The sequence below is a fragment of the Desmodus rotundus genome, chromosome 9 (assembly GCF_022682495.2).
Source record: "Desmodus rotundus isolate HL8 chromosome 9, HLdesRot8A.1, whole genome shotgun sequence".
Taxonomy (NCBI): Eukaryota; Metazoa; Chordata; class Mammalia; order Chiroptera; family Phyllostomidae; genus Desmodus; species Desmodus rotundus.
This window is the reverse complement of record NC_071395.1, coordinates 88,616,359-88,639,898: the sequence shown is the minus strand read 5'-3', so window position 1 is coordinate 88,639,898 and position 23,540 is coordinate 88,616,359. Positions and strand designations below refer to the sequence as shown.

General features: G+C 35.9%; 1 protein-coding gene across 7 annotated transcripts in view; it reads left to right on the top strand.

Annotated features, from left to right (window-relative positions):
* The window catches only part of HELZ (helicase with zinc finger), a 150,550-nt gene that overhangs the window by 51,252 nt on the left and 75,758 nt on the right, over positions 1 to 23,540 (top strand). For all 7 annotated transcript variants that reach the window (XM_053911792.1, XM_053911793.2, XM_053911794.2 and 4 more), the window contains 5 exons: positions 262 to 559; positions 7,734 to 8,001; positions 16,162 to 16,495; positions 17,300 to 17,430; positions 23,061 to 23,240. In XM_053911792.1, the coding sequence (XP_053767767.1) occupies positions 262 to 559; positions 7,734 to 8,001; positions 16,162 to 16,495; positions 17,300 to 17,430; positions 23,061 to 23,240 (1,211 nt within the window). The remainder of the gene's footprint in view (positions 1 to 261; positions 560 to 7,733; positions 8,002 to 16,161; positions 16,496 to 17,299; positions 17,431 to 23,060; positions 23,241 to 23,540) is intronic.

Here is a 23,540-nt window from a genome sequence, read left to right as displayed (position 1 = left end):
AAATATATCACTTCTAAAAATTTCAGCTTTATTAAGGTAAAATTAACATCATAAGTATATCATTTTAATAACGGTTTTTTTTGACTTCTGATTTTTTTTTTTTCTTAAATGGCTTATGAGTGCAATTTGTATTTTTAACATAGTATCTTAGAAGCATGGGAAAGTAAAAGTCCCTTATGGAAATATTTTCATTAAAGAGCCCAATTACAATTGGATTTTTCACCCCCTTGTACTCAATGAATTATTTTAACTTCCTTGTAGCCTGCAAGAATGCTGTATCGTGTAGCATTGCTTTATGATGCTCATCGTCCTCATTTTAGTATCATTGCAATATCTGCCGGAGATAGTACTACCCAGGTATCACAAGAAGTCCCAGAAAACTGTCAAGAATGGATAGGAGGAAAGATGGCCCAAAATGGATTAGATCATTACGTGTATAAAGTCGGGATAGCATTTAACACAGAAATATTTGGAACTTTTCGCCAAACCATAGTTTTCGACTTTGGATTGGAACCAGTACTCATGCAAAGAGTAATGATTGATGCAGCTTCTACAGAAGGTAATATTTAGACTTTTTTCCCCTGATACGGTGTATTAAAAGGCACTATCATAGCAACATTGAAAGATATGTATTGGCCCTTATATGTTCCATGGATAGGAAGGGAATAATAAGGAAAAAAAATCCCAAGTTAATTGACTCATTTACTGTACAATAGGATTCGAATGGTTCACATTATGCCCTTTCTCTTCATACAGTTATCAGGTGAAGCTCACTTTGAGATTCCCCAGACTCTTATGAGTAGATGATCAGGTCTGTTTTGGTCTACCACGTAAACATTTTTAAAGGAAGATGATTTTAGCACATTAAAACCTTTTAATATTAGTTTGGGTAGAATATAATTTTAATAGTAATCATGAGTACACCTACAGTGTCTATATTTCCATGTCTGCCTGCCTGACCAATTAACCTTGATGATATTAGTGCATTATCTGTGAATGAGAAGTCCTAAATATAAGCTTTCATAAGTTGGTTTTGTACATTCCCTAGTGTAAAGGAGACCCAGCTGTCTTTGATAGAATCTGCTCTGTGTCCTTGGGAAGAAGCCCCTGGTTTCAGCATGTAAGCACCTGTAGAGGATGATGAATTTCCTTGTATGTTGTCGTATCGCTGCGCATCTCTAAATTTTATGCCAAGATCCAAACGGATAAGGAAAGACCACATTAGCCTATATTTCTTTGGCTTTGGTTAGATTTATAGGTGCTTTATTTTATTTAACAAACACTAGGTACTTAACAAACACTTCATATAGTAGAGCTGTATGAAACTTGCTTTTGGATTGACTGTAAGTCCCCATATTGGGGAGGATGTTTTTTCCTTTGTACCACACTGTCTCATTTCTAAGAACCAAAAGTTGTTTTTTTCATGAGCAAATGCTAGGATTTAATTTTTGGACATAGTAAACAGGTGGAATTGGTTCTGTCTCCTTCTTCACTTGAGCTGCTAGTTAGGTTAAAGCAACATTTGTGTCCAAATTGAACAATTATGCATGACTTTCTTGTATATATAGTAATATTATTCCCCAGACTTCATTTTATTCTTATTTCTCACTTTGATTCCTTTTACTTGTTTTTATTCTGTTGTATTGTTTTTGTCATCTTAGTACTGTTTGAAATCAAAATGTTATTTCCTGTAGCCAAATAGATATGATAATAGACAAAATGAAAATATTTGGTTTATATTTACCAATATAATTTTTTTTCTGTAATGGGCCAGGTAGTAAATACTTTGTGTTGCAGGGCAGATGATTTCTGTCGCAATTTCTCAGCTCTGTTAGTGACAAAGCAGCCATAGACAATATGTAAGTCAATGGGCATGACTGTGTTCCAATAAAACTTTGGTTTCAAAAACAGCAGCAGACTGGATTCGCCTTGCATGCCATGGTTTGCTACTCTTGTACTAGTAAGTTGCTTTTAGAGACTAAATCTTGAGACATCTAGAAGGCAACCTTTTTTAGTCACAAAGAGATTTAAATTATAGGGAAAGACCAGTGTGCATCCCCTCCTCAAATAGAACTCTGAAAAGATGTTTGGCTTACATGTGGGTTGTGTTTTAAAAGTTTGCTTTTAGATTGATGGATTATAACTGATCACTCACTTCTCATAGAAATAATTTGTGTTGTCAAGAATCTGTGCTAGTCAAAAATGAATTCAAAGTGGATAAAAGATTTAAATATAAGTTGTGACACCATTGAAGTCCTAGAGGAGAGCACAGGCAAGAAAATCTTAGATATTCCACACAGCAATATTTTCACTGATCTGTCTCCTAGAGCAAGGGACAAAAAGGAAAGAATAAACACATGGGATCTCATCAAAATAAACAGCTTCTGCACGGCTAAAGAAAACAGCATTAAAATGAAAAGAGAACCAACCGTATGGGAAAACATATTTGCCAATGATACCTCAGACAAGGGCCTGATCTCCAAAATATATAAAGAACTCACACAACTGCACTCCAGGAAGACAAACAACCCGATTAAAAAATGGGAAAAGGACTTGAACAGACACTTCTCCAAGGAATGCATACAGAGGGCCCAGAGACATATGAAAAGATGCTAAGTATCGCTAGCTATCAGAGAGATGCAAATTAAAACCACAATGAGATACCATCTCACACCGGTCAGAACGGCCATCAGATACAAATCAACAAACAGGTGTCAGAGAGGATGTGGAGAAAAGGGAACCCTAGTGCACCATTGGTGGGAATGCAGACTGGTGTAACCACTATGGAAAACACTATGGAATTTCCTCAGAAAACTAAAAGTGGAACTGCCTTTTGACCCAGCAATTTCACTGCTAGGATTATACCCTAAGAACCCTGAAACACCAATCCAAAAGAACCTATGCACCCCAATGTTCATAGCAGCACAATTTACAATAGCCAAGTGCTGGAAGCAGCCTAAGTGCCCATCAGTAAATGAATGGATCAAAAAACCATGGTACATTTACACAATGGAATTCTATGCAGCAGAAAGAAAGAAGGAGCTTATACCCTTTGTGACAGCATGGATGGAACTGGAATTATGCTAAGTGAAATAAGTCAGGCAGTGAAAGACAAAAATACCATATGATCTCACCTTTAACAGGAACCTAATCAACAAAACGAACAAGCAAGCAAAATTTAACCAAAGACACTGAAATTGAGGATAGGCTGACAGTGACCCGAGGGGAGAGGGGAGGGGATTATACGGGAAAAGGGTGAAGGTTTGCAGGAACAATTATAAAGGACACATGGACCATAACAAGGGAAGTTGGAAACAGGGGAGGGAGTTGGGGAGGGGTGGAGGGAAAAGATAGAAAACTGTACTTGAACAACAATAAAAAAATGTTTAAAAAAAGAGAATCTGTGCTAGTGTACTAAAGCCTGTTTAATAATATAAAGTATTAAATGTGTACAAGGAAAAGACAAAACAATACTGTTAAAACGTGATAATGAGAGAAAATAGTGACGAAGAAGATTGCAGGGCACCCTCATGGACTTGAGAGATGGAGGGCCCTTTGGCTGTTTTTCCTCAGATATGTTCTACTTTTCTAGTTGAAGAAAAAGAGTAGTGGGCAGACTTCAGTCAAGTAGAGTTGGATTTGCATCCTGATTTTCTCCTTATTGTGGGACCTTGGGCAGAGTACTTAACATCTCTGAGCTTCAAGTGGAGACATCTGTACATGGGGCTAGTAATATCTGCCTGAGAGGATTGTTGTGAGGACTAGAAATGAGCCTTGCATAGTACCTGGCACATAGCAGGCATTTAGGAAGTTGTAGCTATGATCTTTATCATTAGCCATGATTAGGATAATTTCTGCCTTACAAACAGAATGAAGAAAGTAGCAAGAGAGGAGGAGGATTTTTTTTTTTTTAATTAGGACTGAGACTAGTGTAGCAGAGGGACTAACGAGCAGACATGAAGAACTAAGTCATTAAGACCACAGCACCTACAGATCTTGGCAAGAGAATGCAGTGTAGGGAGTGGAAGAGAAGTCCAAAATGCCCGATGAGAGTCTCATTTCTGATGTTTCTAATGTATCCATTTGAAAACACAGTAAGTTTTATGTTTCAGATGTGGTAGAGGGAAGTAATGCGGACAAGGATATCCTCCCATTTGGAACCAATACCATACCCGCCTCCTTTTTAATAATACTATGTCTTTCATTGAGTGGCCTCCTTGCAGTTTAATATATTTGCTTATTTTCTTTTAAACAAGGTTTTAGTTTTATGTAGTTACGTTACAGAAAATAATTGAAAAAGTTAAGCATTTTCTTGAACTAATTTGGATACATTGAAACAGTTTCACATAGCAAAATTTATTTTTCAAGGATGGGAAAAATAAATATTACAAGAGAACAATAGAAAATATGCAAAATATATTTTCTGACACGAGATTTTAACATAAAAGGAAAACTTAAATCTAGGTGTAGGCAAGCTAGATGACATTTGGTTGGTTATTTTCTCATTACTTAAATTAACTGACCTGTTGTGCTAATTTTTAGTTCTATGTCAGATATTTTCTACACTCTTAACATCGATGTCATTGAATATCTTGATGTTTTTGTTAAGTTCTTAAATTTTTTATTGTGTGACTGTATTTGTTTCAGTGTGACTGTGTACAGAGTCCCAACAGAATTTTGGAGGAATGAAAGTAGGATATAAACAACAATATTTATTTCCTGTGTCTATCTAGTACTAGTTAGTATTTTTTGATTATTATAGCAGAGTGCTTGTCAGCAAAAAAATTGAGGGCAAAAGATTATGTGAAATCATAATTTCATAAAACATTCTGAAATAATAAAAATGTGAAATGTGAATTTCCCGTTTTTATCTTTTCCTGGAGTATTTGTGTGGATAACAGTCAGAGACGTGAGAGCAGTGAGAACCGGCGAGCGTCTTTGTCCAGTTGGTGACGACAGTCTGGCTCATTTCTCCTCTAGCCTCAGCCAGTTCATTATTTGATCTTTGTTGGCCTAGAATTGGGGGGAAGGAGTTACTCCACGTACAAGTTGGCCAAATGCTCTTGGGAACAGGGGAATTAAATTAGGTCTGTGCCTTATCATGTTTCCATACAGTTTTGATAACATAAGTTATATCACATGTAATTTGGTTTCTACACATGCAAAAAAATGCAGTGATGGTGTGAAACTAGAACTTGAATAGGAAATATCTTTATCACTTCTACTTGATTGTTTAAGTTTTTATCCTTCAGTTTATGCTGGGAATATATATTTCTCTTCCATAAAGTTATAAATTTGGACCGTGGTAGATCATCTATTAGCTCAATGTTTTCAAAACTGTGTTCCACAGAAATTAATAGGTATTATACACATTAATAATAGGTAAAGTGTTACATGTCCAGACACGTTTTAGAAAACACGTGCATGCTTTATTTACCTCTTAGAGATTCACAGTTCACCTCGGTAATTAAAGGCCCATTGTCAAACTGATTTGATCATGGAACTTAGTTACATTAGTATAAATTAGTCCTGGAAACTTAAAATCTGCAAGTTACATAGCAGATATTTATAATTTATTATTCATTATTGAACTAAAAAGCCTACTTTAGTTATTTCAGGTTTAAATTGGGAAAAAACACCACAGGTATTTTTGTTTTTTACACAAAGCTTTCAAACCTTTTTTTGTTTGCAGGTCGTGAATGAATTTGGCAATCCTGCAAATTGTTTGGGAAACGTCTGTAACTTTAACTTTGTTTTGTTCAATTTTTTTTTCTTGTTGGTACCATTCAGGTTCTAAAAAATTGTTTGGATTAAAGATGTGTCTCTCAAAATGCGTGGTAAAAGACATCTACAAAAGAAGGAACTTAATGAGTTTTCCCCTTGCTTAGAAAACAAACCACATTATATAATTTATACCACAACTTTGGGTAATGGGAAATTTTTCCTTGGCCAAATTGATTTGGAATTCTGCTTTGAATATCTGAAAGCTACCTGTTGAAAAGGAATTCTTATATTTAAACTTGGAAATTTGATATACATTTCTCTACTTTGAGTCTAGCAATGTATGTTAACTCTCACATTAAAATTCCGTGTGACTTAAAAATTATCTCCAACTGATTTCAATACTTGGTAAATTAAGAACATATTATATATATACATGAAATATATATTTTGTATATGTATTATATACTGTATTCTTAAAGTAAGCTAGAGAAAGGTAATTTATTAGGAAAATCATAAGGAAGAGAAGATAAATTTATAGTGTTTACTGGAAAAAAAAAAATCTGTGTATAATTGGACCTACACCATCCAGACCTTTGTTCAGGTTTAACTGTACTGGTGAAGGTATTGCAAAAACAGACCATCATTGTCTCATCAAGAGTATTTTAAAAATGCAAATTTTTAATGAGCAGACAATCTTTAGAGATTGATGATTATAATTATAATTTATGTTGCCATTGAGAAATAATGAAACAGGCATGTTATAAAAATACCTTTTCAAGGATCAGAGGTTAGAAACTAGGGCAATTACTGTTCTTACTTTTTATTACATTTTTACATTTAAATTAAGGCCTTTACATTTTAATCTTTCTTAAGATATTAGGATAAGCTGTTTTTTAATATTGAGAAATTTCTGGTGGATGACTATATGTTTATAATTTATATTTAACATTTTATGTAGCAAAATCTCTCACTAGGCAAAAAATGGCTGTTACGCATTATGCTGTCATTTCAAAGGTAGCACAGGATCACTTGTCCGTACTTTGGAGGCTAACTGATATCTGTTTAAGCCTTTTATTATTTTTTCCTTAAATTTTAACTTTGAGTTGTGAAATCATCTTTTCAGTTACATTACATGAAAACTGGATCTTGGCCTGCTTAGTCAGTTAAGCAACTTTTTTTCTTTTGGCTAAGTGTCATGTTTATAGGTGTATGTGTGTTCTACCCACAACACAGTAATATGCACTGCAGACAGAGTGAGGCCACCGTGCTCAGAATTTATGTTACCACATATTCCACCCTGGGCTCCTATTCTACATTGTTTTTCAGAGATGTCAGACTTGAACAGTCGTTCATTTTGACATTGTGCCCTACTTACAATATAATTCAACTGAGGCTAAACTGGCTTTTTTTTTTTTTTTTTTTTTAATGGCATTTGAATCTTACATCATATTGAATTTTAATGTGGAATTAGCAGTGTTTTCCATGACTATTTTTTAAAAGATTTTTGTTTGTTGTAAGTTGACTTTCAGAGTTTAACTGTGCTTTACCACACAAGAAAAGATCTAACCTTTCACAATTGTCTGCTGCTCTCTTTCTATAAAGGGACAGGTATTGGTAGGAGGAGGAGAAAAGTGATTGTCACCTGATAGATTTTTGTCTTATGAAGAATTAATTGTATCTTTTTCCTGCAGATCAGATTTCTCTTGCTTGAGAGTTAAGTTCTAAGTGTTAATCTGTATTTTTAAACTGTTAATAATGATTTCTGGTATGTCCTAGCCTGATGGAAAAAAAGATGTTTTTTATATGGATTCCTATTTGTTATTTTGTTAAGCTAGACAAAAAATATTCCTGATGTGGGGACAATACTCTGCTAAATGGGTTTTTATGTTGTTCTGTTTTTAAGAATTTTAGCTTTAACATATAAAATTCTCTTACCAAAGTATACAGTGCATTATTTGAGAATTTTAATGTTGTGTTCTGTTATAAATGTGCTTTTTGTTTCCACCTAGATCTTGAGTACCTGATGCATGCAAAACAGCAGCTAATAACCACAGCCAAGCGCTGGGACTCCTCTTCTAAGACTATTATAGATTTCGAACCTAATGAAACTACTGAGTTGGAGAAGAGCCTTCTTATCAGATACCAAATTCCTCTCTCTGCTGACCAGCTATTTACCCAGTCCGTTTTAGACAAATCATTGACCAAGACCAACTATCAGTCACGGTTGCACGACCTTCTTTACATTGAGGAGATAGCCCAGTATAAAGAAGTTAGCAAGTAAGTTTTATTAGAAACACTTTTTTTTTGGTTAATCTCCCCTTTGGATGGTATCTCTCACTTTGAAAATGGAGGTGCGCTTCTGTGAAGACAGGTAGTAAAATGGTTGTTACTCAGTAGCTGTGTGTGAGCTTCTTAAGGCTAGAATTGTGTCTTGCTCATCTTGGCAGCCCTAGTGTTTAGTACATCGTCCTTTGCAGAAGACTGTGCCGGGTGCTGGGGGTATAAACATGTGGTGCCTGCTCTTCAGGAGGTTTCTGTACATGGCAGCCGGGGTGAGCACTCAGTGAGTATTTGTTTAATAAATGGACAAAAACTGAAACAGACTGTGTATTATGAAAAGTAATTTTACAAATGAAACAGTTTAGATCTTCAGGAAAACTATTTGGTAATAATAAAATACTTTTTAGCATTGTATAAATGCTTTAACACATTTTACATTTTGTCCACATCCCACAGGTTAAGACCAAGTGTTTAAATCAAAAACTTACTTGAATCATTATAGGAAAAGTAATCTGAGAAATGAAGGTTCGAGCGAAGGAGGATGTTAATGAAACAGTTGTTATACTTGGTAGTAGCATTCTGCTTTTTAATAAAATGGAACTAGCCTTAAAAACTGAGCCACAGTATGAGGCATGAACACATTTTTATAAGTAGTTTTCCCTTTAAATACAGCTTAACCAACATATTTTTCTTTCCCAAGCTGCTTTATTGGTACCTTATCATTGATACCATAGATAGATATTGAACACTCATTGAAGGATATATTCAGAAAAGGAAAAATGAAAACTTTAGGGTACCTTGTGTTACTCTATAGAGTAAATCTGGCCTAGCTTTTGGAAAGTATTTTGTTCAAATTAACTACATGTAAGATTTACAAAGTCAGATAGAATATCATAGTTTTCATTACTCTAAGACTTTATATTGTGGCCTATTGATGGTCTCTTAAAAGACTTACCGATTGTGTCTATAGACAGTTCTAGTGAAATGGTCAGTTATTAAATAACAAGGACAGTGGATTGTATCATGTGCATTACTCATATTTTTAGTATGCGTGTATTTTATTTATGTTATTGTGGTTTCTTTTTCCTTAAGAAAGAACACTCTAAGTCATTAGTACTAGGGTGAAACAGAGCTTAAAAGTTTACAAGAATAAGATCAATAAGCTTATGGATTATTGTTTTTAAAATACTATTTTAAATAGAAATTCATCTGAATGAAAAAAGAAGAAACCCTAAAAACTTGTGGAGGTCAGATTCTGATCAAGAAATTAAGTGGATGAAAGCTCAGTTCAAGAGCACCTAGGAAAGGCTTCTAAAGCCACTAAAGAGGGGCCTGCAAACCGCTGCAATGTGAAATGAGCGCTGGTGGCAGACTGAGTTGGTATACTTCCGGAGGGCTGTTTGCATTAAGGGTCTTCAGAAAGGGTGAACCTTTTGGTATATTAATTCTACTTAGGAGGAGTCATGCTGAAGAAATCACCAGAAGCGAAGATAAAGGTGTCTCTGTACACAAGTGTCTTTCAGAGAGTGGTGACGAATAAGTTAGTAAATTACGATGTAGCCACGCTGAGACTGTGTTCCTGGAGGATTTTTAAAGCAGTGAAGATGGTCATGATAAAATATTAAGGGGAAAATATGCTACTTATGAAACTTTATGCACTGCACGTAACAGACACATGTGTGTGAATATGTATACAAAATATTGGAAAGAGTTAAAGTATCCTGATTGGTGGGATTATAGGTGATTTTTGTGTTCTGATATGTAGTTTTCTCTATTTTGGGGATGGTAAACCATGACCATGTATTACTATTATTAAAAAAACAAAACAGAGAGGACACTAACACATCAATTGCAATACTTGATGAACATAATGTATTGCCCTTGGACATGGAAAGAAAGATTATGGGAAGACAGAATGCAGACAGCGTGGTTAGGTAGTGCATGGTTTTTTTTATAGGAGCACCTGAGCTTGTTCTCTCTCTTTTTTTTTCATCTTTAAAATTAGATCATAGTTATTGACTCGAATAGAGATACTTACAAGTTGAATGTAAATTCGTATGATAACTTTTGATGTGTTACATACAGGGTGGGATAAAAGTGGGTCTTACTTTTGCCCCACCTTGTACGCTAACTACACAAGAGTTTTGAAGAATATTAAAGATAGAAATGAGAATTTTTAGCTACATGTCTAAAGAGACAAGTAGTTACTATGGCAGAGAATTCTGGAAAATTTCCAGTGTTTCTTTCACCCAAAGGTGACCCTGGATGTGAAGGCTGGTAAATTATGCTTCCGAATTTGGCAGGCTTGTAAAGTTTAGTGAAGTATATTACAGATCGGTGCACATACAAAGAACCAGATCCTGTTAATTATTAGATAGAGCTCCCTCTGAGAATAACTAGATAAAGTTCTCAGAGGGTATCTCTGAGCAGATAGAGGACAAATAACACATAAATTGTAAGGATTTTCAAAAGTCTTTCACAAAGTTTTATACATTGCTTTAAAAACAGCTTATTTTTTGTTTTCTTCTTTACCCTTTAAACTTAATATTTGTATGCTTTTTAATGTTGCCTTGAATTTAACTCACATTTGGTTAATTCTTTAAGTACAAATACCATAACTGGGATATATTCTTAAAAATGGATTTTGGGGAGGTCTGTATGCAGCTAGTAAACTATGCTCTGGTTTAGGCATCAGCAGACTTTTTCTGTAAAGGGCCAGTGAGTAAATAAATCAGACCTTCTGGACTCCGTACAGTCTTTGTTGCATATTTTCTGTGTTTTGTTTTTGTAAAAACCACTCTTAGTCAAGAGCTATACAAAAACAGGCTGAAGGTTGGATTTGGCCCTTGGGCCGTGGACTTCTGAGTCTGATTGGGTGATTTTGCTTCTCTCCTCAAGCACTACCAGTCATCAAAGCAAAACCAAGTCTCCTTTAGATTGATGAAGAATGTTTTGTGGGCTGAGACCCATTTTAAAACCAGAAGACAATGGCATGTGGGTGAATGGACTCTTTCCTTGAAGTGTAGTAACAGGAGTACTGTGTTCTCTACGCACTGAAATGTGCCTCTTTGAGACTCTGCGGTCAGGCCTACCCAGGTTCCAGAGAACATGTTGGTAATTTGTAATCTATGACAGTTTAAGCAGAATATTACTAATCATGGAAGTAGTACCAAGGGAATTCTTACAGGTTGCTTACATTTTAATTATAAGGATTCGACTATATTTTTACATGGTCACCTTAGCATTTGTTTCTTAAAAGTAGATCGAATGAAGCCTCTCAAGATTAGACAAAATATATTTTACCTTCAGGCTGGATTTAGTAATTAAGTTTATCTTTTTTTAAGAAAGAGATGATTTTTCAAAGCGGTCCAGAATTAAGATTTCTTTTCAGTTAAGTTTTACTGTGAGATGTGTGGAGGTGGTAATATAATAGTGCATTGATTTAAGTTTTAGAAGATGCTTCTGAGTTCTTTTAAAGATGTTTTAAAACTTCAGTTGGCTTCAAATACATACTGATAGGCATTCTATCTTGAAGTGAAATCGGGTTCATTCTAAGATACACATTTCAAATGAAATTGACTTTGGTTGGAGCTATTGTGCCTATTAAACCGTGTAGTGGCATGCTTAATTAGCTTGCTGTGGCTTCTCAATGCTAACAGCTGGCGTACCAGGCTGTTATGGATACACATTTTATTGTTAAGATGGTGAGGCCTCGGTCGGTTATACCTTGGTTCTGTTTCTGTGCCTCCGTGAAACTGGGGGTTGGCTTACTACCTTGGTGGGGTTTCTTCCTTGTTCATTTAATCAAAAACTATATGAAGTGAAATTCACTATGTAGCTTTAAAATTTTTAAACAGTTATACTCACCATTGATAGAGTCATATTTCTCTTAGATTGAAGTGTGGTTTTAAATTGGTTGGAAAGTTGGCTGGCTACTAGTCTACCAATCCCCAAAAGGTTAGGAATTATTTAGGCTTTAGCGCCGATTTCAAATGTACGACCATGGAAAGATGGTTTTTATTCTTATTTAGAATTATTTGGTTAGTTGTAGGGTATATTTTCTATTTTTGGTATTTCTTAAATAGGAAAGTTTACTAATTTAGTTTTAGCCTATTAATCTCTTAGAAAAAATAAATATTAGTAGCTGTAACTTCTAGCAAGTCTATAATGTCTGCATCTTAAATATATAATAAATCTTCTATGGGAAAACCTGTATTACTTAGTAGTTTTATTTTCTAGTGACTCTACTTCAAAAGTTTTTTTTTTTTTTAAGATTTTATTTATTTTTAGAAAGAGGGGAAGGAAGGGAGAACAAGAAGAAGAGAAACATCAATGTGTGGTTGCCTCTTGCACACCCCCCACTGGGGACCTGGCCCGCAACTGAGGCATGTGCCCTGACTGGGAATTGAACCGGCAACATTTGGTTCACAGGCCGGCACTCAATCCACTGAGCCACACCAGCCAGGGCTCTTGAGAGTTTTATTGTGAGATACAAGTAAATGTCATAAGAGGATCCTTTTTTTTTTAAAGTATATTTTATTGATTATGCTATTACAGTTGTCCCTTTTTTTTTTTTTTTTTGCCCTTTATTCGCCTCTACCCTGTATCTCCCGTCCCATCAGTATTCCCCCCTCTTAGTTCATGTCCATGGGTTGCACATATAAATTCTTTGGCTTCTCCATTTCCCATACTATTCTTGACCTCCCCCTGACTGTTTTGTACCTACCATTTATACTTCCTATTCCATGTACCTTTTCCGCCACTCACCCCTCCCCCGCCCCACTGATAACCCTCCATGTGATCTCTATTTCTGTGATTCTGTTCCTGTTCTAGTTGTTTGCTTAGTTTGTTTTTGTTTTTGCTTTTTTTTTCAGTTCAGTTGTTGATAGTTGTGAATTTGTTGCCATTTTACTGTTCATATTTTTGATCAACTTCTTTTTCTTAGATAAGTCCCTATAACATTTCATATAATAAGGGATTGGTGATGATAAACTCCTTTAACTTGACCTTATCTGGGAAGCACTTTATCTGCCCTTCCATTCTAAGTGATAGCTTTGCAGGATAGAGCAATCTTGGATGTAGGTCCTTGCCTTTCATGACTTGGAATACTTCTTTCCAGCCCCTTCTTGCCTGTAAGGTTTCTTTTGAGAAATCAGCTGATATTCTTATGGGAACTCCTTTGTAGGTAACTGTCTCCTTTTCTCTTGCTGCTTTTAAGATTCTCTCTTTATCTTTAATTTTGAGTAATGTAATTATGATGTGCCTTGCTGTGTGCTTCCTTGGGTCCAACTTCTTTGGGACTCTCTGAGCTTCCTGGACTTCCTAGAAGATGGGGGAAGTTCTCCTTCATTATTTGTTCAAATAAGTTTTCAATTTTTTGCTGTTCCTCTTCTCCTTTGGCACCCCTATGATTTGGATGTTGGAACGTTTAAAGTTGTCCCAGAGGTTCCTGAGCCTCTCCTCATTTTTTAAATTCTTTTTCTTCATTATGTTCTGATTGGATATTTATTTCTTCTTTCTGGCCCAAATCGTTGATTTGAGCCCCAGTTTCCTTCCCTTCACTGTTGGTTCCCTGTATATTTTTCTTTATTTCACTTTGCATAACCTTCACTGTTTCCTCTATTTTGCTACCATACTCAAAACCATTTCTGTAAGCATCCTGATTACGAGTGTTTTAAACTCTGCATCTGATAGGTTGGCTATCTCTTCATCGCTTAGTTCTATTTTTGCAGCTTTGATCTGTTCTCTCCTTTGGGCCATATTTTTTTGTCTCTGCTTGCTTGTTGCATTGTAAGGGGCAGAGGCTTAGGTATTTGCCAGGGTGGGGCAAACCACTTGGTTGCGTTGTGGTGCTGTAGGTGGGGGAGGGGTCTGAGAGTATACAGTGCCACTTGCTCGGTTCTTAGCCAGCTTTCAGTCACTTCCCCAGCTACCCACAATCAAACTGGGCCCTTCTGGTGCTGATTCCCCAGGTAGGTGGGTTTGTGTATGTTCTAGGACCCTGTGGGTCTCTCCAACAAACTCTGCTGTGAGGCTGGGAGTTTCTCCCATGCTGCAACCCCCACAGGTCTTTACAGCCAGAGGTTTTGAGGTTTCATTTCCCTGCACTGGAACACTGGGTTGCGTGCGCAGTCTGTCTTGCTCCCCATTTGTTCCTCCTGGTTTATCTACAGGCAATTGTGGGACTGCTTGGTCCTCCAACCACTGCCTTGCCGCATGTCATCTCTGCCCCAGCTGTCTGTCTCCTCCCCACCTACCAGTCTGAATGAATGTTCTTCTTTAACTCCTTGGTTGTCAGGCTTCCATACAGTTTGATTTTCTGGCAGTTCTGGTTATTTTTTGTTTTTAAATTTCTTGTCTTTTTTTTGGTTATATAAGGAGGCCAAGTGTATCTACCTACACCTCCATCTTGCTCAGAAGTCGAGGATTATTGCTTTAAAACTGTAAGATTAATTTTTTATGCCTGCTAAAGTGTGATCAGGTGTTTGGGGATGGTAAATTCTAAAATAGATGTAACAGTAAAACCTTAATACAAATATATTGCCCAAGTTAGTTGAGAAAATATTACAGGATTTCACAAATTTGTTGAAGAATAATATAAAGTAGTTCAAATGAAAATATGGTACCTGGAAAAATTCAGATTATTACAAACATGTAAAATTATTTAATGAACAGAATTTATTTTGTTTTCAAAGTGTTAGGTTCTAGGCTAATCACTACTGAGCCAACAGAGTTTCTTGTTTCCTAAAGATTTGTAATCCATTAAGGGAGACAGATCTATAAAAAAAGGTTTTTTCCTTTTTCTTAAGAAATTATGACATTCTTGACATTATGCATACAAAAGGTGATCTGAAAAGAAAACAGTTCATTAGTCCCATTAAAATGTGTCCTTTTCCTGCCCTGGCCAGGTCTCTGTTGGTTGGAGCATTGTCCCATACACCCAAAGATTCCCAGGCAGGGCACATACGTAGGTTGCTGGTTCGATCCCTGGGTGGGGCATGTAGGGGAGGCATCCAGTCTGTGTTTCTCTTTCACATTGATGTCTCTTTCTCTCTCCCCGCACTCCCCTTCCCTCTTTTTTCCTCTCTAAATCAATAAACATATTCTTGGGTGAGGATTTTAAAAAAGTTGCCTTTTCTAAAAGCAGATATATAGATTTTAAAACAATTTCATATTTTCATTCAAATATGTTTAAATTTTCTGACCTGCCCATAAACAGAAAGGTCTCAAGTTCGATTCCCTGTTAGGGCACATACCCAGGTTGCCAGTTCATTTCCCGGTCAGGGTGCATAGGAGAGGACAGCCAGGTTGATACCTCTCTATCATCTATCTATCTATCTATCTATCTATCTATCTATCTATCTATCTATCTCTGAAAGCAATGAAAAAATGTCCTCGGGTGATGATAAAAAAAATGTTCAAACCTTCCAGGAGAAAATACAAAATGTTCTCATTCTTACCACGTTGTCTTCTGTCTTAGCACCATTTTACAATGCCAAAGGAGAAGAACTGTTAGTTAGTTTAAATGTTCATTTGACTTTATATTACTTGACTGTATGTAAATTAATCTTGGTTCTCTGTGCTTCTTTCACACACATATTCCCTCCAATTCCTGCATGAGATCTGCCTCAGTGTAGCCATAAACGGAAATTTATTTTGGATGTTATTCATTAATGGTATTGAAAGAGAAATTTTATGGTTAGAATTTTTTGGTAAAATCTACTTGGAAAGCATCAGCTTAATAAAAGTCCACTATAGTTTTAATGCAATGCATTTCCTTCTAGTTCTAGGTAATTGTAAAGTCTTTTATTTTTCCCAATGGTGTGGTCAAACACTCTCATAACTAATTATATGTCATATTTCATTTTACTAAAAAAATTATACTTGGTTTCACTTTAAATGCTCATACTTTTAAGAGTGTGTGGATTTTTCAATACAGTTTAGCATGGGTCGTGTTACTGAATATGAGTTTTGTTTCTTTCCAGCTTGGATTAAAGGCAGACTGAGAGTATGTAGTTTATAGCTCAGTGGCGTGGAGTTGATAATGAAGTTTTAATTTTTTGTATTTTTATATTTGACTTATTATTTTCTTTTATTCTTCTAGTTTTTAAGTTTTTTATGTAAAATATTCAAACTCATTTTCTATTTCTGATTTAGGTTCAACCTTAAAGTGCAGTTACAGATTCTAGCAAGCTTCATGCTCACTGGAGTTTCTGGAGGTGCAAAGTATGCTCAGAATGGACAACTTTTTGGTCGCTTTAAGCTTACTGAAACACTTTCTGAAGATACTTTGGCTGGACGGCTGGTGATGACCAAAGTCAATGCTGTTTATTTATTACCAGTCCCTAAAGAGAAGTTAGCACAGACCCAGGGAACCAAAGAGAAGGTTTATGAAGCTACTATTGAAGAAAAAACAAAAGAATATATATTTTTAAGGATATCCAGGGAATGCTGTGAAGAACTTAACCTTCGGCCTGACCATGACACACAGGTGGGTTACGTGTGGCTGCAGTCTCCTTAGCAGCCGGCACTCTTCTGGTTTGGTCCCGCTTCTGACAGAGCCCTAAGTGTTACAGGGGTGCGGGTGGGGATTGAACCTCTGGCAACTTTCAGAGAAAATAGAATCTCTTTAATCTAAGTGACGTCTGAAATGTTCCAGTTTTATACAGTCAAGCTTTCCGAATAGAGTTTTAAATCAGCAATGGAAGAACAGATGAAAAGAAACTAAGATACACCCTAAGACAGTTCTCATCTGAAGTGGTATCTGTTCCTGTTCTCTTTGTGGATTCTTAGGTGAACTGTGTGTTCAGTCTGCTGTATTTAACTGGAAAGCTAATCTTTTTTCTTTTTAACCATAAAATGGTGAACATTATTTATTCATAGTAAATTGATAGTGTCTTAGGGTTGGTTTTTATCACTCGAGAGGTGATATTTCACAGATGTTCTATTGATTTTATCAAATGTATTCTTCATAGAATGCTGTAATCAGATAATCATTTTCTAGAGATTAATTTGCAAGTCCTCAGTTTCTTTAGGTATAAAATGAGGTTAATAATAGTATATACATCATTGGCACTGTCTAATGAGATAAAAATGTTCATTATAGTGTCTGACACTAAGTAAACTAAGCAAATATTAGCCATGATAATTATTATTGCAATGTAATTGTACTTTAAAAGAATCTCTAAACTTAGTCTCCCCTAAAAGATTGTCTCCACAGAGTATTCTAGTGAGCTGCAAGTGTTGATATTTACTTTAATGCTTTAAGAACGTTTGTTTTTATCTTGTGTTTCAGGTTGAACTTCAGTTCCAATTAAATCGATTACCCCTCTGTGAAATGCATTATGCGCTAGACAGGATCAAGGACAATGGGATTTTATTTCCAGACGTCACTATGACTCCAACCATACCTTGGAGTCCCAACAGGTACAAAGAGATAATCTCATTAAAGGAGGTTATGTTAATGTTAAATTAAATATCTGTATCAAATAATTCAGGCGTGCTTTTGTAACAGAGTTGCTCTCTGTTCTTTAGGAGACATTTTATTAGTTGAGAAATGAGAGTAAGAACCCTTAGAATGAAATATTTGAGGTTCATCTTCTATTTACCTTTCCTCAGAGTCTAAGTGAATTCTCTTGCTTTTCTCAACAGCCGTAAGTTGATAGGATGCCAAGCAATTTAGGAATATTTGTGAGTAGAAATTGAATGGGGAAATTAGAACCTTTCTACAATGTTTCAAATAGTTAATTTCAACTAATTTTTGAATATAGAAAACTTTTTATAATTTAGCACAATGGAGAAAGTATCATAGACGATATCACTTCTGAAACTATTCTCAAGGTAATGGTTGTGTAAATATTTTTCTGCTTAAATTCCATTTGGCTCATCTTTACATAGTATAATTAAATATGATACTTCTATTTTGTTTGCAGAGTAATAGCAGTGGTGCCTGCATGACTACATCTTTCTTTTTACCCTTTTCACTGAGTTTTATCCTCTTGGTTCCTGCCCCTGCCCAGCGTACTCCCATCTTCTTTCTTTTTATAAATCTCAGTTGCTCTTTACAGTACTACCCTATTTATTTATCGCTTGTGTCAATCAAATCATGGTAGGGTGGTTCTCTTCCATCTCTGGTGGGGGCTCTGGTATCTTCAATAAGTGGTTTCCAAGGTCGCCCTGAGTGTTGGCATCCAGCTGGGAGAGGGAGGAAGAATGAGCACAGAGCATCATGTAGGAAATGTTTATGGGCCAGGCCCAGACGTGGCATATATCTCGTCTCCTCACATTTCATTTCTGCTGATCCTAAAAACAGAACAAGACAAAATATGCCTTCCAGCACCAAATAATTTCTCCCTTGTTTTCACTTACCCTAACTATTCTATCCCCATTTTTCTTTTTACTGCCAACATTCTTTAACATGAATAGTCTACATATTTCCAGTATTCCTATTGATTCATTCTATAATCTCTGTTTTTCACTTCCTCAGTCTCCTGAAAGTAATCACTGATCTACTAATTGTAAAAATCCAGTAACATCTTCTCAGTTGTCATTTGATCCAGCTTTTCTGCATCTTTCCCTTTCTTATTCTAACAGCCTGTGCTTAATTTAGAGCTGCACTATTTAAGTCCTTTCTAGTTGGTCTTTGGTCCTGCTCTCTGTCTCTTTTCTCTGGGCCAACCCTCATATTTCTTTCAGAGTCAGTCTGCTAAAATAATCATTTCATTTCACTGCTTATACACCTCTGAAGGCTTCCTCTTAACATAGAGATAAAGCCTGCGGGGCCTGATACAAAACTTTATTATGTGGTCTCATTGACAACAATTTCCAACAGTCTCTTCTCAGTTTCTTTTACTTTTATCTACTTGACACCTTCTTTTTCCTTCCAAATCCCCATGCTCTAGTCATATTGAATTACCTTGACATTTGTTTAATTTGCCCTACACGTATTTGACACCTTGACTTTTAAAAAATGCAATTTTTTAACGTTCTGGTAAAATCTATATAACATAACATTTACATCTTAATCAGTTTTAAGTGTGCAGTTCAGGAGTGTTAAGTATGCTGACATTGTTGTAGTCAGTCTGCAGGAATTTTTCATCTTGCAGAACTGAAACTTTGTACCCGTTAGACTCTACATCTCCCCTCCCCAGCCCTGTCTTCTCATATATGGTATTTTCTCCCTGAAATAATCTTTGCTCAACATTGATCTATTGAAGATCTGTCTTTCAAGATTTACCCCAGTAAAGTGCTCTTCTCTTTCAAGTAGATAAGTCTTTATTTATTACTTGAAAGAGATACTTTATTTCATGATTTTAACAAATATTTATTGAGTGCCAGCTATGTGCTAGGTTCAGTCAATTTTGTTTTCAAGCATAATTTCTCTCATTAATTTCTGTCAATTGTGTACATTTCTGCTGTTCTCATTAGATTCTGAACTTTTAAAAATTTTTATTACTTTTAAATTTTTGAATTACAGTTGAAATTCATTATTATATTAGTTTCAGGTGTATAGCATAGTAGTTAGACATTTATGTAACTTATGAAGTGATCCCCTGATAAGTCTAGGACGCATTGCTTTTTAAAAATTTGTTTATTTTTAAATCTTTATTGATTTTAGGAAGAGAGAGAGAGAGACATCTGTTTGTTGTTCCACTTATATATGCATTCATTGGTTGATTTTTGTATGTGCCCTGACCAGAGATTGAACCCTCAACCATGGCATATTGGGACAGCACTCTAACTAACTGAGCTACCCAGCCAGGTCACACCAAGCTGGGGGCCTGGCCTGCAACCCAGGCATGTGCCCTAGACTGGGAATTGAACCAGCTGGCACTCAATCCACTGAGCCACACCAGCCAGGGCTCCTACTGAGCTTTATAAAGGAAGAGACCACGTTGTATTTATCTTTGAATCTCCAAAAGGACTTTGCACATTATTAATATATGACATGTTTAAATTAATAAGAATTTTGATTGAAGAAGAAATTAGGGTTTCAGGCCGTGGCTGGTATGGCACAGCAGATTGGGCGCTGGCCTGTGAACCAAAAGGTTGCCTGTTTGATTCCCAGTCAGGGCACATGCCTTGCCTAGGTTGCGGGCGGACCCCTAGCTGGGGGTATGCGAGAGGCAACTGATTGATGTTTCTCTCCCTCTTTCTCCCTCCCTTCTCCTCTCTCTGAAAATAAATAAACAATATCTTTAAATAAGAAGAAAAGAAGAAATTAGGGTTTCAAGTGGAGGTCATGCCAGTATTAGGCCATGCCAGCATTACTTGGTATGCTCACTTCTGAAAATTATATAGTATATAACAATGTATTCAAATATCCCTAACTGCAAGTGTCAATTGCAAAAGTTAACTGAGAAAACTTCAAGTAGCAGAAAACTTTTAAGCAGGAACAGATTCCATACTATACTTACAGTATAAGTATACTTATATATGAGTGTACTTACATACTTATAAATAATCATCAAAATGCATCTGAGGATGGGAAAATACTGAGAAATCATTAGTCATTTAAAGTCTTTTCTGGAATAAGGTAGAATATAGATAGATAAATGAAGTTGAGAAATTATTCTTGGGCATGTAGTGTATGAATTAATTATAACAATGCATTAAACCAAGAAAAAAACTTTTTGAATTAATTTGGTTTAGGGAATAAAATAACACTTATTCAGAACAAACTTGAAGATACTTTATACTGCTTTAAATTGTGAAAATCAGAGATGACTTATCAGCATGTATATTATAAATCTTCTTTCCTTTAGTAGGTAGCACAATAAATAAAGACATTATGTTTTACTCTTCGGCATTCTATGAATATTCATCATTCATAACCAGAAAATAGAGAGTAGACCAACATTGTTAAAATTTCTGTTCTACTCTGAAGCATTTATTTACACTGAAACAGTTGAGAAGTAGAATTAGCTGTGTAAATAAAGAAATATTGACATATTTTAGAATTATAAATCTGTCATTAGCCTCTTAGATTTATACTTTTGTATATAGTCTAATGTCTCTTCATTAATAGGTTCATTCAAGTCCCCGAATTTGAAAGATTAGAGGTTGTTTTTAAACCTTTTTCTTGGTTTTTTGAAGTGTACTGTTCAGGTTTTATCTAATTTTTCTGAAACCCTCAGAAAATACAGTAAGAGGAGCAAACAGTAACTGAGCACTAAACAGCTTGTGTGCATTACCTCATTTGATCTTGACAATAATCATCTGATGCACTGTGTCCGTGTCACTTTGTCACTGTGTCCGTGCACAGATGAAGGAGTCGTGAAGTCAGGTATCATGGAATCATAGTAATCAGGTATTGATACAAGTAACAGTTTACTGAGCTAAGTGTGGCTTCAGTATCTAGAGATAGAGGCCCCAGAGGTAGGTGGTCCACGGCTGGTGCTGGGGGGCTCAGCAGTGCCATCAGGACCACTGTTTCCCCTCCTCTCTGCCACGCACAGCATGTTGGATTTCTTCTTGATGCCCGTTGCCTCATGGTTATAACGTGGCTGCTGCAGTTTTATTTACCATGAGCTCATTTCAGCCAGATGAAGGAAGAAGCAAAGCAACAGACAGTGCTTTTTTCTAGTGAGGCTTGTTTTTGTTTTATTGGGTATAGAAGCCCTTCTGAGGAACTTCCTCCTACATCTTACTGACTTAGACTTGGGTCTCCTGCAGAGGAGGCCGGGAAATGGAGTGTTGCAGCTCAATAGAGGAAAGGCAGAAAGGGTACTATGGGTGATTTGGGGGTAACCATTCCATAGTGTCTGCTACTTCTATTAGATCTGAAGCTAGCAATCACCTAAAGCAACTTCCTCCGCTGTAGAAGGTGAAAAGTGGCAGGCTTGTGAGTAAATAAGCTGGTTAATGCTTAACTCGTTGGAGTAAAATGCCTGTGTTTTAGTGAACGGCTTCCAGAATATCTAGTGCCACTGATTAGAGCCCTTTTGTTTTTTACTTAGAAAATTTTAAATTTCAGAAAAATAAATAATGGCATGTTGATAGGACCAATGTTTGTTTTCTAAAGTTTTACATTTTTGTGGAGAATTTTGTTTGTTTGAAATTATAATACATTTTTAAAACTGAAAGTGTTAAGAAGATTTTCCATAAATAACTACCTTCTGATGTAAGTAGAGCACAACCTCATAGAGAGGGAATTTTCACTATACCACGTCCTTCTATTTCAGGGTTATTTTGTAGGCACTTTGCAAATTTTTAAAATCTCTTTACACACCCTTTTTATTTTGGTTCACATCCCTATCATTTTTACCATAGTTGTTGCGATATTTAGTATTTTAATTGTAGTTGTGAGAAAGAATGCTGTTGATTCTCCACTTGGTTTGATCCCTTTCAGCATCTGCTGGCCATTTAAGTCTTCAAAGCTTAGCCAAGTCATAGAAGGGCCACTAGGAAGCTGGATCTAATTACAGCAGCCATTTGTGCTGCCATGACAGGTGTTCTGTACCCTGAAAAATGTGACATGTATATTATTTGCTGGTGTGAAAATATTAGAAAACATTTCATGCTGTTTGGCCTTTTAAAAAAACTGCTATTTTCTGAATTAAGAACTTTGTAAAGTTTGATTTCTCTTAACCAGGGACATATAAGTTTTTTCTTTCTTCCTTATTTTCAACTTTACAAAGAGATCTTTCAATGGATTAGATTTTGGAAATCAGTTTCTCTTTTGCATTTTATTTGCTGTGCAAAGAAACTAGTACTTCATTATTACCAGAAAAAGAGTTATCTGATGCTTTTACGTCACAGAGGGAAACTACATTTTAGAGACATTGTCATTACTATATATAGACGTGGCAGAAACTAGACTGATAGTGTGTGATGTCTTTAGGTTACTTATCAAAATCTTTTTGCACATAGTAAAATGTTTTACACCGACTCTATTAGGTAATATTCTAAAAAGTAGTTTTAGAATAAGCTTTTATTTTTTAGATGGTATTTCAGTATTTTTAATGGTTCAGTGAAATCCAGGATACTTGTATGTTTTGCTTGTTTATTAATAAGATGCCTTTGTTTAAAATAGCTTAAATTTTTACTTTCTATAGGCAGTGGGATGAGCAGTTGGATCCTCGACTAAATGCAAAACAGAAAGAGGCTGTTCTGGCCATTACAACCCCACTTTCAATACAGCTGCCTCCTGTTCTCATCATTGGGCCCTACGGGACAGGCAAGACATTCACGCTGGCCCAGGCTGTAAAGCACATGCTCCAGCAGCAGGAGACGAGGTGAGGTGGTGGTCTGTGTGCCCCGTCTCATTGGTAGGGCACAGCCTTCGTCCTTGTTGTGAATACAGAGGGAGGGCTCGCAAGATGGTTTTCATCCAGGTTGTGAAAATTTTTTAAAATAAAAGAGAGAGAAAAAGACCCTTACTCAAAACCCAAAGCACTAAAATTTGGATTCTCTTAAAACATACTATTTTAAAAAATTGACAACATAGAAAATGATAGGTTTTAAATAGCCAGCAAAACTCCAAGTCTGCTAAGGAATTGTGATATATGTTAGAGCCAAAGAGTTGGATTTTTTAA